The sequence below is a fragment of the Saimiri boliviensis genome, chromosome 8, assembly GCF_048565385.1.
Source record: "Saimiri boliviensis isolate mSaiBol1 chromosome 8, mSaiBol1.pri, whole genome shotgun sequence".
In the NCBI taxonomy this organism is placed as follows: domain Eukaryota; kingdom Metazoa; phylum Chordata; class Mammalia; order Primates; family Cebidae; genus Saimiri; species Saimiri boliviensis.
Genome location: NC_133456.1, coordinates 6,106,285 through 6,122,310, shown reverse-complemented (window position 1 = coordinate 6,122,310; position 16,026 = coordinate 6,106,285). Strand labels below are relative to the sequence as shown.

General features: G+C 41.3%; 1 protein-coding gene across 11 annotated transcripts in view; it reads right to left on the bottom strand.

Moving 5' to 3' along the window:
• The window catches only part of ERC2 (ELKS/RAB6-interacting/CAST family member 2), a 970,127-nt gene that overhangs the window by 222,836 nt on the left and 731,265 nt on the right, over positions 1 to 16,026 (bottom strand). For 8 of the 11 annotated variants that reach the window (XM_074403633.1, XM_074403639.1, XM_074403636.1 and 5 more), the window contains one exon: positions 10,175 to 10,343. In XM_074403633.1, the coding sequence (XP_074259734.1) occupies positions 10,175 to 10,343 (169 nt within the window). The remainder of the gene's footprint in view (positions 1 to 10,174; positions 10,344 to 16,026) is intronic. The other 3 variants (XM_074403634.1, XM_074403644.1, XM_074403638.1) reach the window with 1 other exon arrangement.

The window sequence follows — 16,026 nt, the reverse complement described above, 5'->3', positions numbered from 1 at the left end:
AGAGAAGGGACAGGAGGGGTAGGGAGTGGGTGCTCAGGGTCACAGAATAAAGCCTTCTTTATTCTGCTTTTTAGCGTCAAGTTTACAGGGGCTAAGACCTAACCAAGGTATCACACCATTCAGGGACAGCTCCTGGGAAGAGCATGAAAAAGCTTCAACGTGAAACCCAGTTGTGCTCTGGTTCCGCCCCTCATCAGCTGGCACCTCTGCATAGTTCCTGAACCCAAGTTTCCTCATCTCTAAAATAGGATTATTAACATCTGGTTTTTAGCGTTGCCATTAGGATTAAATGAGATAATATATTTAAAATCCCTAGACCAATGCCAAGTATACAGTAAGAGCTCAAAAACTGTTGGTTCCTCCCATCTAAAATGTGAATAGAAAAACAGTGATGAAGAGCAAGGTCTCCGCACACATTATACCCACTCCTAAGCCTCACTGAAGCAATGTCAGTCTAATGACTCCCCCAAATCCACACAGTCTAACAGCTGGATTCCTCCTCCCAAAGCACCAATGGCTCCCTGGTGGCCGACATCTTGGTAATTTTCTCCTATACACACTCTACTTTGGTGGTGGATCTGAATGTTCTCAGAGGCGGTAATGAACAGGTTAAAGTTGAGGGGATTTCAAACATGTCTAATCCAATAAGAGGCTTGGTAAAACATGCGTTATCACTTAAAGAATAAATGTTTAAAAATAGAGCACAGATGTGAAATTTGAATAGAGAGAGAGAGAGAGAGAGAGAGAGAGAGAGAGAGGGAGAGAGAGAGCGCACAGTGAGAGATCTCCTTGGCATTTGCATGCTATTTTCTGTTTTGGTCACCTTCAGCTAAGCCTGTTATTCTGATACGCTCTGCCAGCTGCCCGGTGCTATGGGGTGCTTCAAGTTACTGAAGCAAAGTTGGCAAATCACTCTGAAATATAAAAATCAGACCCATCTCCCCCTTTATGCATTTCTAAAAGCCAGAGAAAACAATGGTAAAGTTGGTCTTTTCATGTTTTTTTAAACTAATACTTGAAAAGCAAAGAATGAGTTTTCCCACCCCTCCTAAAATGAGCAATACTTGTACTGGGATCCTTAAAAACTTAAGAGAAAGTATCACGGTGGGATAGGCACTTGCCACAAAAGATGGGCTACAGATTGCCAATCATAAAATTCATAGAAATTTCTACTTATGCAGAAAGCAGTCTCTGATTCCTCCAACAGGCAAAGGTTTTTGAACTTCAGTAATATCTCTGCAACAACAACAACAAAAATAGCAATTTGTACTATTTTCTCATTCATGAGCTAATATCTATCATAGTGGCAGTAGACATGACAAAACTCCAAGGCTTAAGGACAAAATCAACACCTCCTATAGCCAAGGAGAGCCCAGAAGTGCTCCATGCATGTTTAGGGAGAGGAACTAAAATGTGTTTAAAACAGAGCTTTCACCCAAGCAAGACATTCAGGTGAGAGACTCACATAGTTGGCCATTAGGTCAGTTCGATGCCCTGGGAAGATGCCCTTCTGATAGGAATTTGAAAAATACATAAAATCAGAGAAAAGACTTTGCCTCCATATTCATTGAGTGCTATTTTTTGTTGCAATGGCAAACTGGATTCGCTGAGTATTGGGGTTGAGGCACCAGCTTCCTAGGATAAGGCTAAGAGAGCAGATGAGTGTCTTACCCAAATGCTTGGACATTAAGAGGAAATTGTTTACAGTAACACTGAGAAGTTCAAAGTTTACCTCCGTAAGAATGGCCTGACAGGTCTAAGTATTTCTTTTTTTTATTAAAAGGAGTTCTCTAGAGTAGACTGCAAAGACACTGCATTGCAGTCAAAGATAAATAGAGATGAGGCTAGATTCTACCAGTGGGACACAAACAGCTTAACCCAAAGTGGGTCTGCTGTAAAAACCAATACATTTGCATTTTAGCAATTTGATCTGGACCAAGTCTGTGATGCATTACAATGCTGGGATCAAATCAAGCTTTTCTGGAGGTAATCCAAACACAACAGGAGGCTATGGGAACCCTACTGCATGGAGTTCCTCTACTGCTGTTTAACTGTGCTAACCTCCTGAACCATAAAGGGTAATTAAAAGTCATCTGCACATGAAGCAATGAAAGTGTAAATGGGAAGCACAACCGTGGCTTCTAGCAGAGCGAGGAAGAAATGTCTGGTTAACCACTCCACTTAGGTGCTTTTTACTTTCCTGGACAGGATGGGTCTACCTCTGCTGAGATCCAATTTTGACTAGGATTCCATCCTTGTAGGTGGCTCTCCTGAACACATTCCAGGGCAGCCTCTGCCTTCTCCCATTCTTCACCACATCTGTGACTAATCCTTGTAGACTAATCCTTGTAGACAGTCCTGTGATTTTCGGACAACATAGGGCAGAGAGGCTCTACCTAAATAGATTACATTACATGCAACTTGTTATGGCCTCCAGAATGTTTACCTAGACATGGGACTTTTTTTTCTGCAAACCCCAGGGGAGGGGGATCACAGAGAACCAATGGACTAGTCTCCTGGTCTTAACGTCTTCCTGCTCCAGCTGACCTACGTGTTTCCTGGTGGCCAAAAGCAATGTCCAGAACTGCTAGGAAAGAGAAAAGAAAACCAAGTACAATTTATCTCTGATCTCAAAAGTAGTCTAACCCGTTCTGAGAAATAAGCTGGTTCTAATTTTAACTAAACAATAATGTCTGGCCCTCATTTCAAAAAGGCATTTTCATCAAGGATGTGTGTATCACTACTTCAGCACATAGGGGAGCATTTGGGAATATGGCTTAGGGGACAAGATTTAGTGTTAAGCTTTCTTCAAAAACTCCTTAGCAGCAGGCAAATCCAGTGATTTCAGAATTAATTATTTTGATGTCAGTCCTTTTTTTCAAGGGTGAAGGAAAGGAGTTGGGAGGATTGGTTCCAAGATACCAAAAAAGGAAGGGTGGTAATTGTTTATAATATTGTTTCGAACTGGCCTCCTTGGAAAAAGAACCAAATCAAAATTTAACTAATTCCCAATTGAGGCTCTCTTCCAAAACTGTACAAATCTGCAAGCAAGATTATCTTTTTAAAAAAAGTAAAGTAAAAGTATCAGAGGTATGTGCCTGTGAAGAAACAGAAGTGGAAGAAACAGACAAGTTGGATAGTTTAGATACCTACTCCATCAAATTAGAATCAACCCTTTATCTTTTTTGAATGCAACGAGTAGGAGAAAGTTAATCTGTACTGCTCTCTTACCTTTATACCATGCTCAGCCTAGAACTAACCCAAATGTCAACACCTGAAGGGCATCACAAAGATTCTTTCATTGTTAAGCATAGCTGGAATTTCTGAACTCATTTCATATCACCTTTGGCTTTCCTGACAGATGTTTAACAATAGCTAAAGTATTTCTAGGCAAATTGATTTATGAGATACTCAGGAGTTTTCAGGGATGAAATGGAAGGATTCCCTTCATAACAGCAAGCAATCTCTGCTACTTCTGAGAACTCAGTGACAGTTTATTTAAAAAAAAAAAAAAACCAAGAAATTAGAGAAGATTTGAACTAGAAGAAGATAAAAAAAAATTAGAATAAAAGTCCAAAATTGCTATCATCCCAAATAATTCAACCACGGGGAAAGTCACTCTATAAAGTGTCTTGGAATGTGGCAAGAAAGGGCATGGTGCCGTTCTGTGGTCATCAGCTGACACACAGGCCCCATCTCTTCTATCAAGCCCTACAGACTGGTGGTGGCTGCCTAGAATATTGGGGTGAGAATTATGAGGCTAAGTCTTATCTACAGGGAAGAAGGATCATGATTAATCAATGATATCTTTTTTCTTAAGAATCTGCCTTCATGATTTATTCATTCAACAAATATTTGCTGAATGCCTACTAGCATGTTAGGAATCATGTTACCATATACTCAGGCCTTACGGAGCTCAATACTAGCAAGGCAGATAGTCATTATTAAAATAATCACAAGACAAATACAAAACTGCATCTGTTAACAAGCGCTATAAAATGGATAATCCATGTGCTGAAAAGTGTCAACTTGGCAGATTTTACCCAATTGAGCAAGTCCCAGAAGACTTCCCTGAAGAAGTGATGTTGGACTAAGAGTGAATGGATGAGTAGGCATTAACTAGCTAAAGAAAAGAGGAGGAAACGTTCCAGGCAAAGGGAAGGGTACGTGCAAGATACAGAGCACATTGGTTTGAGTTTGTATTTATCCTAACACCTAGAGGAGCCTGGGAAGGGTTTTCAGCAGTAAGGACTGGAAGGTGATGAGTGTAACCTGAGATTTATCTTTAGAAAGGATTATGTTTCTGCCCACTGAAGTTTGAAAACAGCTGGCCTGGCCTGGAGGCCAGATGTACTTCTTCTCCTAGGCACAGGCAACCCCCAGTGCAGGCCAATAGCAGGGTAATGGCCAGTCTTATCTACCTGCATGTCTCTTGACAGCAAGGAAGGTCAAGACCTGGACTCTGTTGGCATGTTGTTGAGACTGCTAGAAAGTCAGGGAAGGTATTTTGTCATCAACCCTGCTCCCACACTACTTAAAAATCTCGTCAGGTGTGACAGGCAAATTCTGGCATGAGTTCTCTTTTGTGGCTCCAATGGAAGTAGCAGTGTTCCCTAAAAAGGCAAACCAAGTACCTTGAGACTCTATGGAGGCTGGAGTTTGGGGATATGAAGAATGGGCTCACTAGGGCAGCCTTAAACAGGGCAGTCCAGAGTGGTGCCGAGGGGAGCCCTCCCTGTTCTGAGGCTGCAGAGCTAGTGGATTCTGCTCTCTAACTGCACAGAAGTTCTGCCTCAGAGTACACCACTTTTAGCAGATCTTGCACAGGAGTCCTACAGTCTACTCTACCCATCTGACAAGTCACTTCCTTGCTTCCTTGCTCACTCCATGCCAGCCATATTGGGCTCCTTGCTGTCCTCTGAACATACCAGCATGCTTCTGCCTCATTCCCTCTGCTGGAAAATCTTTCCCCTAGACATCTACATGGCTCATTCCCTCACCACCTTCAAGTCTTTGCTCCAATGTCTCCTTCCTTCCCAACAAGACCGATCCTGTCTACCCTATTTTAAATTGTCACCAGAGCCTTGATCCTGCCCTGGAACTCGGTTTTGCCTTATATAAGTTTGTATTTTTCTTCTTTTCTATCATATAATTTATTTGTCATGTCCATTGTTTATTGCCTTTCTCCTCCTATTAAAAAGTAAGCCTGTCTGGGTGTGGTGGCTCATGTCTAACAATCCCTACACTTTGGGAGGCTAAGGTGGGAGCATAGCTTGAGTCTCAGAGTTCAAGACCAGCCTGGGCAACATAGTGAGAACTTGTCTCTTCTAAAAAATAGTAAGAAGAAAAGCTAGGCATGGCTGTACACACCTGTAGTCCTAGCTACTAGGGAGGCTGAGGTGGGAGGATCACTTTAGCTCAGGTGTTGGAGCTTGCAGTGAACTATGATCGCACCACTGCAGTCCACCCAGGGCAACACAGTGAGTCCCTATCTCAAAAAAAATGTAAGCTTCACGAGGAAGCAGTCTTTATCTGTTTTGGTCACTGAGGTATTCTATGCCTAGCACTGTAACACAGTGTAGGCAGTCAATGAATACTTGTTGAGTTGAATTGCAATATGGTAAACATGGCACTTGGTCTCACCAAGCTATCCACCTGTATTATCCACATCACCCTGCACAGGTTGGGAGTCACAGGCTGAACCACTGGAACTGGGTTTCTCTGATAACATCTGTGAGGTATGGGAGCTGATCATGACTCACAGTGTTGCTTTGGGGAGACAGTGTTCAGCCTAGCCACAGGCAAGGTCTCAGCACTCCTGCAGCATCAGGGCCAACTCTGCACCAGATATAAGTGGGCTGATGGTGGTTAGGTCATATAGTCTCTTGGACTTTGGTTTAATCCACTCAACAATAAGGATGATGCTTTTCTCATTGGGGTGGGCAAAATCTGTTATGGATGATTCCCCAGCACCTGGCAGAGAGTCTGGCACAGAGTAGGTAGGCAGTAAGTTAATTGGTTGGTTATGAGGAAAAAATGAGACTATGTTTGTAAACTTATATAACCATAAATAACTTGGCATAGAGCCTGGAAAGTGGTAATCATGCATTAATTCATGCAACAAATATTTAATGAACACCTACTATGTGCCTGGCAATAATTCAGTCACTTGTAGTAGCCTGGGCAGGGAAGAGACTTTCTTTAAGATAAGCTGAGCTTAAAAGGCAACCTGGGCATGGTGGCTCGCACCCATAATCCCAGCACTTTGGGAGGCCGAGGTGGGTGGATTGCTTGAGCCCAGGAGTTCAAGACTAGCCGAGGAAACATAGTAAAACCCATTTCTACAGAAAAATACAAAAATGAGCTTGGCATGGTGGTGCATGCCTGTGGTTTCAGCTACTTGAGAGGCTGAGGTGAGAGGATCGCTTGAGCTCAGGAGGTAGAGGCTGCAGTGAGCTGTGACTGCACCACTGTACCCCAGCCTGGGTGACAGAATGAGACCATATCTTGAAAAAAGAAGGCAATATGAAGAGGGTGGCATCTCCCATGAGCCAGTCTGCCTCAGTATCTGCACAGAAGACTGAGCAGGCCAGGCCTTCCCTTCTCATTGGCCTGGTCCCTGAAAGAGCTCTGTTATTCCAAGTCAGCTATGCAGGTCAAGACAAGTGAGGTCTGGGACTCACCCTCCCAGGACTGCCCTCCCTCATTGATATCTATGTGGGCTGCATACACAAACCAAGCAAATTTCATAAGCGCTATGGCCTCCTCAGTGCAGGCTGGGACCTGCGGTCCAGGGTTCCTGACATGTCTGCTCACTGCTCTACAAATGTGTTGGCTTTAGGAGAGGAGGACCAGGAAGGCTAGGTGTCAACATTTATATGCTCTTTCTGCCCCAGTTGCCACAGCTCAATAATGTGTTCTTAACATGTGCCCAGTTGTGTGCAAAAACAGTAATGATGAAATCAAAATTAAACTACCTCTGAGGGTTGGCAGTGATCATATAAATTAGTAGTGGTAGTTTAATAGTAATAGTAGTTACAATAGCAGCTTATACATATATAGCACCTATTATGTGCCATGCGTGTGCACAGCACACGGTTTACCTTTCACCTCACAATAACTCTTTGAATTGTTAGCCCAATTTACCGATGAGGAAACTGAGGTTCAAGAAGGTTTAGTATCTTGCCTGTAATCACCCAGCTAATAAATGCTAGAAACAGGATTCACCTTAAGCAGTTTGACTTTGGGTATCATCTTTTATGATCATTTGGCAAGGGGTCTCCTTAAGCATTATGGTGTATCCAACTTTGAGGCTGAGCAAGATACCTAACCTCTCTGGGCCTCTGGCTCCTTCTCTATAAGAGTATCAAACCCTCAGTCTGGCTGGGAGGTGACGAGCTGATGTACGTAAAGCTTTTAGACCCATGCCTAGCACATAATGAGAGCTCAAAAGTGTTAGTAACTGTTGTTGATGTGATCAAATAGCCTAAGCCTAAGAACTCCAGGCAGAACCTACTGTTTGTGAACAGCTGGAGAACATTCTTAAACGGTTTTTTTGGCATCTACTTTAGGTTTATGAAGATAAGGAGACCTTCACAATTTCTAGAAATATCATTTTGCTTGACACTCTGAGTTCCTCCCTGAACTTAGTGGGGTGTGCGTGGAATCCAGTAGACTCTGTAAAGCCTGAGCCCCGTCACTTACAAGCTGCGAGTCCTTGGACTGGTTATTCCACACGCTGAGCTTGTTATGCGCCCTAGGAAAGAAAGATAATCCTGCACACCCTCACAGGTTGCTGTGAGGACTATGGGACAGCATCTCTGAGTGACAAATGGATACACCACCTAGCAGAGAGTAAATGCTCAGTAAAAGGGAATTACTTTGATAGCACATTAATCATTGTTTTTAGAATCATTATCATTGACAATAAGGATACTGAAATTCAGGTGATTTTTCCTGCTCTTTGGTGAGTGGGGTGAGGAAGGATACCAGACCTAAATCACCAAGAAGCCCAACCTCTTCTTTCACTGCCTCCTTCTGCACGACAGCCCTTCAGACACTGCCTTAGCACATATAGGAGCTGAATTCTGCATAGCTGGGGTTTCCCAAATGCACCCATGACACCAAAAACCAGGATTGTTGTAGAGAATATAGGCTTTGTGCAGGTTCCCAGGAGAAAACTGAAGGACTATGCTCAATCCTTACTGGAATCAAGAAGTGCATTTTCATGATGCTGAGAAAGAAAAAAGGTAGTCTTAAAATTCCTTATTGGGAAAAGCAGAGGGAAACATGAGGAGCAAAGTATCTAAGAGAAAGAAAGGAAAAATTATTCACTCTATCTGATAGGAAGGCTTCTGGCGGCCTTGGCTCTATAGCTCCACCAAGCTAATTCAGCAAGAGCTGACCCTATCAGGTGGCTGCCAAGTCTGGAACCATTGGCATATAGACAATAAATGAAATGACACTGCAAATCATGATATAATGCTATCATCTATGTTCTCAGACTTTATAGTCATAGAGTATTAGGAATCAGCAAAAGAGGTAAAGGTCAAGGCTGGATGAACTCTTATGCACCCCACCCCCAATAGCGGGGGCAAGTGTCTCTGTAGCAGCTGACTGACCTGAGACCTTTGGATCATGTATGCATCGTAGCTGGACACATGGTACTTGGCCGTAATATCTGGACTGTAGCCAGCACCACAAGTGCATGGTATATTCAAGCCCCAAAGCTGTTTCTTAGGTCTATAAACCTGTGGGAGAAAGCTACAATGGTTAGGTGCAGGAGGGCAAGGCATGGGGGAGGAATGGGGAAAAGCAAAGAAGGATGCTCATTTTGACTGTCTGAGGCCAAGTGGGTGGAAAACTCAGTGGAAAAGATGCACAGCGCCAAACAAAAAGGTCAGGTGTAAGCAATCCCGACCCCTGAGGCCAGCGTCAGCAAGGCATGCCACTCTGTGGAATGACCCCAGTGTCTGGCAGTGACTGGGACCCTCCCTCTACAAGGAGAGGGTGCCCAGGCATAGTAGTGGTCTCTCTTTCTCTCTCTCTCTCTCTCTCTGAACAAGGCAGCCCCATGAGAAATGAACTCTGGGACAGAGCCAGTGTATGCCTTTTCCTTCCTGAGGGGTAAAAGGGTTGGTTGCATTGGAAGGGGAGGGTACTTACTCCTGGTTTCCCTTCCACTCACCTTGCCCATGGTGCTCAGCACAGATCACTCTAGCAGGCAGAGAGCCTGCCCTAGGGGCTGAGTCAATATGGACACACTTCACATGGTAACTGTGTGGCCATTAGAGAGCTTCAGAGCCACATATGGCCCTAGCTAAAATGTGGTATCCACCCTGCAAGGCCATAGACCATCGAGCTGAGTGAGTTTCATAGTGAACTAGAATCTTAAGTGAATAGCTTTAATCATTGCTTACAAGAGTCACTTAGTTACAGGAGGAGGAGAAGATTTCATGGATGATTTTCCATATGCTTCAGGTATAATTATTTTCATTCAAGCCACTTCCAGAAAACCCTCCAAAGAGCAAGGAACTTTCTGTATAAGTTAGAACTATGCCCCTCCTTCCATGTCCCTCAAAACAAATACAGTGGCCTAGAAAGGAGAAAACACAGGATAATGGGGCAAACAGGTGATTTTTAAAAATTAGAGTGAATAATAGCTGGGTGTTCTCCAAGCATAGTCTGGTAGTGCTAGAAGATGGTCCTTGTCTGAAGGGTATTGGAGGAAACAGTCCAAGAACTAAAGTTGGAAGAATAGAGAGAAAGAAACCTAAAAACCTAGATGAGGGCAGTTATTTACAGGGACCCGAAGTGAGCAAGACGGAAGGTAACAGGTCCAACAGGAAAGAAGTTGCTCAGAATTTAATTGTAAGTTTCTAGTATTTAATCAGAAGTCAAACAAAGCCCATTGGAAGGAAGAGATCTGAGAGGTTTTTCTGGGGAAATGATGCTGACACAAAAGAAAGGAAAACAGCACTCAGTGCAAACCACACAAGCCCAGCCACATGCACATAAACACAGACAGGCAGTAAAACGGTGTTCCAGCAACAACCGGGACCATTGCGCTCCTACCTGGTTTTAGCTGCTTGAGCCCACTGGATGGACATGGGAAAATGAAGAGTGGCTAAAACCCAGAGAAAGCCCCCAAAGCCCCGAACCCAACAAAACACACCTTTCTTGCAGGAGGCCCCACCTGCTGCTTTAATTGATGCACTAGTCGGTCTTTTTCCCGCTTGAGGGCCATGACTTCTTCCTGTGTCTTTTTCTTTTTGGAGGCAGACAATTCCAGCAGAGCAATGTTTGCATCTTTTTCACTGATGGCCGCAAGTAGCGCTTCCTGTCTGGTAAAATAAAGATTATTGAGATCATTTTTATAAAGTAAAAAAACCCCAAAGAATTGGCATTTATATTTGAAATGAACCACAGAATATTGTCTCAATGGGAAGAAATTATGAATAATACTTAAGACAAACTAGCTCTTTGGCTTTCAGAATGGACAAAATCGTTTGGGTCAGAATTCCTCAGAACTGCACACTACAGCCACTGAGAGAGGAATCTTTTAATGACTTCATAGATGCAGCCACATATTAGAAATAGGAGGGAACTAATTTGAGCGTTCATTGCTGACACATTTATCCATCTATCCAACCATCCATCCAAACATACATACATTCATCTAACCATCCATCAATTTGCCAAGAGTCTTAACCTGTTTTCTGTTGTTATAAAATAATAACCAAGACTGCATAATTTCTAAAGAAAAAAATGTTTATTTGGCTCATGATACTGAAGATTGGGAAGTTTAAGGGCATGGTGGTAGCTTCCAGCAAGGGCATTTGTACTAACGTAGCAGAACAGTGGAAGGACGAGTGAGCAAGTGTGAAAGAGACCACAAGATCAAGCAAAGCTTGCTTTTATAACAATCTGCTCTCTTGAGAACTAGTTCACTCCTGCAATAAGGAAATTAGTCCATTTGTGAGGGCTCCACCTCATGATCCTCATGATCTAAGCACTTCTTAATGCCCCCTGCCTTTTAATACTGTTATATTGGCAATTAAGTTTCCAACATATGAACTTTTGGGGGACACATGCAAACTATAGCACTAAGTGAGGTTCTAGCTACTCTTAAGGAAACTCCCCAAAACTGGGTAGCATTTCATGTATTATGTTTTTCATACAAGATTTTCTTTTGAAGGTGAACAGAGGTATTTACTGGAAATCCTGTTCTATTTTCAATGTATTTACTAATGTTCCCTTGCCATCCCACTGAAAACAATTACCTCCTCAGCCTTCCTTATTTCAGTAATTATACTATATCCACTAAGCAGTGCAAACCCTGAACATAGAAGTCGTCCTTGAGTTCTTTCCTTCTTTCTCTGTCCAGAGCCAACACACTGACAACTTCAGTAGGTTTTACTTGAAAGTACGTCCCTTATCTAAACTCATGCACTACTATAAGAATATCAACCAGCCGTCAGCATCACTCATTGGGGACCGCTACAAAAGCTTACTCATTGATCTTGGTAAAGAGAGTAAAGTCATCTTTCAGATTCCACCATTGTGTTGTGTAAAGACTCATTGCATCACCCTCCAGACTTGAAATCCAGACCCTTTATTGATGCTTGCAACACATTATACCAACCAGCCCTGACTACCTCTCTGAAGGCCTCTGTTCCTCTCCTCCTTCCTCAATCATTAGGCTCCAGCTTATTTCATTCCAGGTCTCTGCTAGTCCTCGGAAATGTTACCCATGTCCTCACCCTACAGGCTTTGCCTTTCTGTGCTTTTGCCTCACACAGCTCTTCATCTTGCATATGTGTGACAGACCACTGACTCGGACCACCTCATGTCCGAATCGGTGGTCGGTCACATTCCACCGCTTCATTTTTTTCACAGCACTCTTTGCCATTTGATAGAACCTTATTTATTATTGCTTTCTGGATTTGATGCTCCATGAAATTGAGACCTCACCAATCTTGTATACCATCAATTCTCAAAGTTCTAGAAGATCCCTCAGCACATAGTGGGTGCCCAAAATTGTTGGTTCAAGGAATAAGTAAGTTCGTTTTTTAATTTTATAGACTTTGAAGATATCACCAGATGCCTCTTCCTCTCATTTTTTAAAAAAGTTAGAATGCTTTGCTTCCTGCTTAACCTACAGTCATTGCTTATTCAGAAAAGTTTGAAAGTTACCTACTTCCATTTTTACAGTATAATTTTATGACCACATCTGTCACAAATTTTAACCTGGAATTTTCTGGGATGATTTTTGAGTAGGAAATAGCTCTCCTGGGTGTGTTTCATTGAATCCTCCTTTCCAGGGAGAAAGTCTTATCCCCACCATTTGTGTCTCTTCTGAAACATTGTAGCCTCCACAGCTCCAAGAAAGTCTCCACAATGGGAACTTCCCTTGCACACAAGCCCCAGGACTAAAACCTGATCATGATCCTGTTTTGCCTTTCTTTAATCCCCATCACCAGACCAGGCCCTCTCCAGATGTTTGGACAAGGTGATCATTATTTGGATCTCAGATTATTCCCCTTTTCACTGCAGGGATTTATATGGAGTTTTCTGGGCCCCACTAATGCCTGGCAGTAGGAGCTTCTGTTTGAAGCTCACACAGATGTGTGAGCAGCAGAACATGTCAGGAAATATCTCCATTTTCCAGAAGAAAAGCAGTACAGGCTGGACTACCACCAGCAGCATTAATATCCAGCTTCACAGAGCCTGTCTGCCTTTGGATAACAGTTGAGACAATAGACATACTTGTGGCTTCCAGCCAGTACATATTCACACAGAGGGCGAAGCTGAAGAGGCTATATAGACTTTAAATCAGAGAGAGTCTATTTGCTATCTGCTATTCCAAACTTTAGCCATAACACACAAGGTGACTGCAACATTTTATCCCCTCTGTTTCAAATTGAAATATCTAAGTGAAGCTTTTTAAATGAAAACAAACTAAAGGACCAATATTAGGAAAATTGGGGACTGGAAGTAAATTGACTACATCTCTACAACTATATCTCTTTTTTTTTCTTTTGAGACAGAGTCTCACTGTGTCACCAGGCGGGAGTGCAGTGGCATGATCTCAGCTCAGTGCAACCTCCGCCTCCTGGGTTCAGGCAATTCTCCTGCCTCAGCCTCCTGAGTAGCTGGGACTACAGGCATGTGCCACCATGCCCAGCTAATTTTTGTATTTTTAGTAGAGACAAGGTTTCATCATGTTGGCCAGGATGGGCTCCATCTCTTGACCTCATGATCTGCCTGCTTCAGCCTCCCAAAGTGCTAGGATTACAGGCCTGAGCTGCCGCTCCCAGGCTACAGCTGCATTTTTACAGACATATGCAGTTATTTAAAATGCTAATTAAAAAACTTTAGTGACATGGGAAAATATTTATGCTTGTTGAGAAATAATTCTCTATGACTCTCCCATGTTTCTGTACATTTTACAAGCAGAGGCACTATTTTATTTTCTGACAAATCTTTCAAGAATGGAGACTATCTTTGAAAGACAGAAGTGGTATATCTTTTTGAATCAAAAGGTAGACACGCTTACTGCTCTATAAAATAGTGTCTCCTTCTAGAGCAAAAGGCAAGTAGGCATGTTACTGCCCATTATAAAATATTCAGATTCTCTAATCTCAGGGTTGCTCTCTGATAATACAAACAACTGCATGTATGTGTTCATCCCGTCCATCCGACTGGCCTCCATGAGGCTTGGAGCAAGGAGAATTGACACAAATATACTAATTATTCATTCTGTGCCATGTGCAATAAAGTCCTTTATCTTTGGCCCCGAAGTCTCTTGTCATCTGCCTGCATCCATGCAACTGAGGCAGGCTAACCTGTTAGCATGCCAGTAGGGAAGATCTCAGACCCTTCACAGTCCTTGACAAACAAATGTATATCCAACAAGATCCCTAAAACGTAAAGCTATATTCACAGGAAGAAACAAGGACAAAAAGGAAGTATACCAAAATGATAATAATCACCATTTCAAGGTGATAGGATGAATGAGGCCATTTTTTACTCTGTTCTGCTTATACTTTTAAGCATTGTTCTTAGAAAATATCATAAGAGTAAACATTTAACACTTGCAAGTCAAGCTTTGAGTCATCAAGTAAACTGCAGGTACATGGTTCAAAATCTTAGCAGGTATGTAATTTGCTCATTTTCCCACCCAAGTTACCTGTAATATGTCCCATTCTTTATGCACAGATAGGTACACATACACATATTTTCATACACACACAATGTCTGATACGATCTACATCATCTACCACTTGGAAAACTGCAGTAAGCTCCTAACCAGGTTGCCTGTGTCTACCTTCGGGCTGCTTTAACCCATTTTCGTCTTCTGGGTCGAAATTTGATATCATATAGCTTTAATAACTGTCAAAAGTCATCATCAACCCAAAAAGTAATTGTTCTAAACTCTCCTTTCTCTATGATTCTAAAATTTAGGCTTTTAAGCTTTAATACATTTCTCCTCTCATGATACTACCAAAAATCACAACAAATTAATTTCTAATTAACACTTTACTACCAGAGAAAAACATATATCAATTTATAATTCTCTACAAATGTTATTAAATACAGTTCCAAGTCGAACTGACCTGAATTATCAAACCTCAAAGTACATTAGAAATATTTCTAATAAAATTACATTTGAAGCCACTCACTAATGTTAAATTAATATTGATATAAAATAATCTATTTTGCTCTTTGTAACTTTTTTCTTATTGTAGTTTTGTTTTATTTTGTTTTGCTTTTGACTAACAAATCTATTTTTATAGATACTGGCATTATACAATCATATAACTAAATAAAATCAATGTAACTAAGATGATATATATTTTGACACCTTCATTTAACTATTGGCCATAAACTAATGATATTTTCCCCAAAAATAACTTGATTGAGATATGAGATATACATTCAACAATTCTAGTCCATTTAAATCGAAGAATCATTAATAGAAGATTAAAAGGTATATAAAATTAGAGAAATATGAACATTCCATACTTCAAAATATTCAGCAATATATTCTGAATATGTTAAGGTTTATCTGGCTATTACCTATTTGTACAGGGATGGCAGGCCTAGAATTAAACAAACTCTTAATTCCAGGCTAACAGAGCCATTGAATTTGTTTTTTGAAGCAAAAAGTTTTACAAAATGAGTTAAAGTAACTCTTTCTTAAGCTAATAGACTTTAGCTAACACAGGTTGAACTTCCCAAATCCAAAAATCCAAAATCCTCTAAAATCCAAGATGTTTTGAGCACCAACAGGTCGTTCAAAGACAATGCTTATTGCAGCATTCTAAATATTTGGATTTGAGATGCTCATTTGGTAAGTGTAATGCAAATATTTCAAAATATGAAAAAAATATGAAACCTGAAATACTTCTGGTCCCATGCATTTCAGATGAGGGGTACTCAACCTGTAATTAAAATCACTGTGAGCTAATTGTGTACAGTTATGGGTTTTCATTATCCCTGCCTTAAAGATCAGGGTGTTTTTGAGAATGGGTATACTGAACATAATTTTATAAAGACAAATTTGCCATCCCTACCATCAGATTTCTACACTTTTACAATTCCCACAAGCCAATTTACTGATACATTGACAGAAAGCACCTAACAAAAAAATCACAAACATTGAAATAGATTAGGAAGCTTACATTAAATATTCTTGCTTTTTTTTTTCCTTGTGGCAAATTTTCATTCAGCCATTCAAAAACTGGAAAAACTAAAATACTGTCAGTTCTGATGTACCATTTTTTTTTTTAAAAAGGCTCAAGTGTAAATAGTATACCAGTAACAATACACTTGGATATAAACTAGAAACACAGGAAAACCATTATTTTCTCCAAGGAAAGCATTACATTCTAGAATCAAGCCCAGATTTATATTGCTTCAGAAATTATTACTGTCCCATCAACCTGAAGAGAGTTCCACAAGCCTGAAATCATTTTCAGCATTTAGTCTACCTCTTTTGTCTTTTCACAAACAACACAAAAA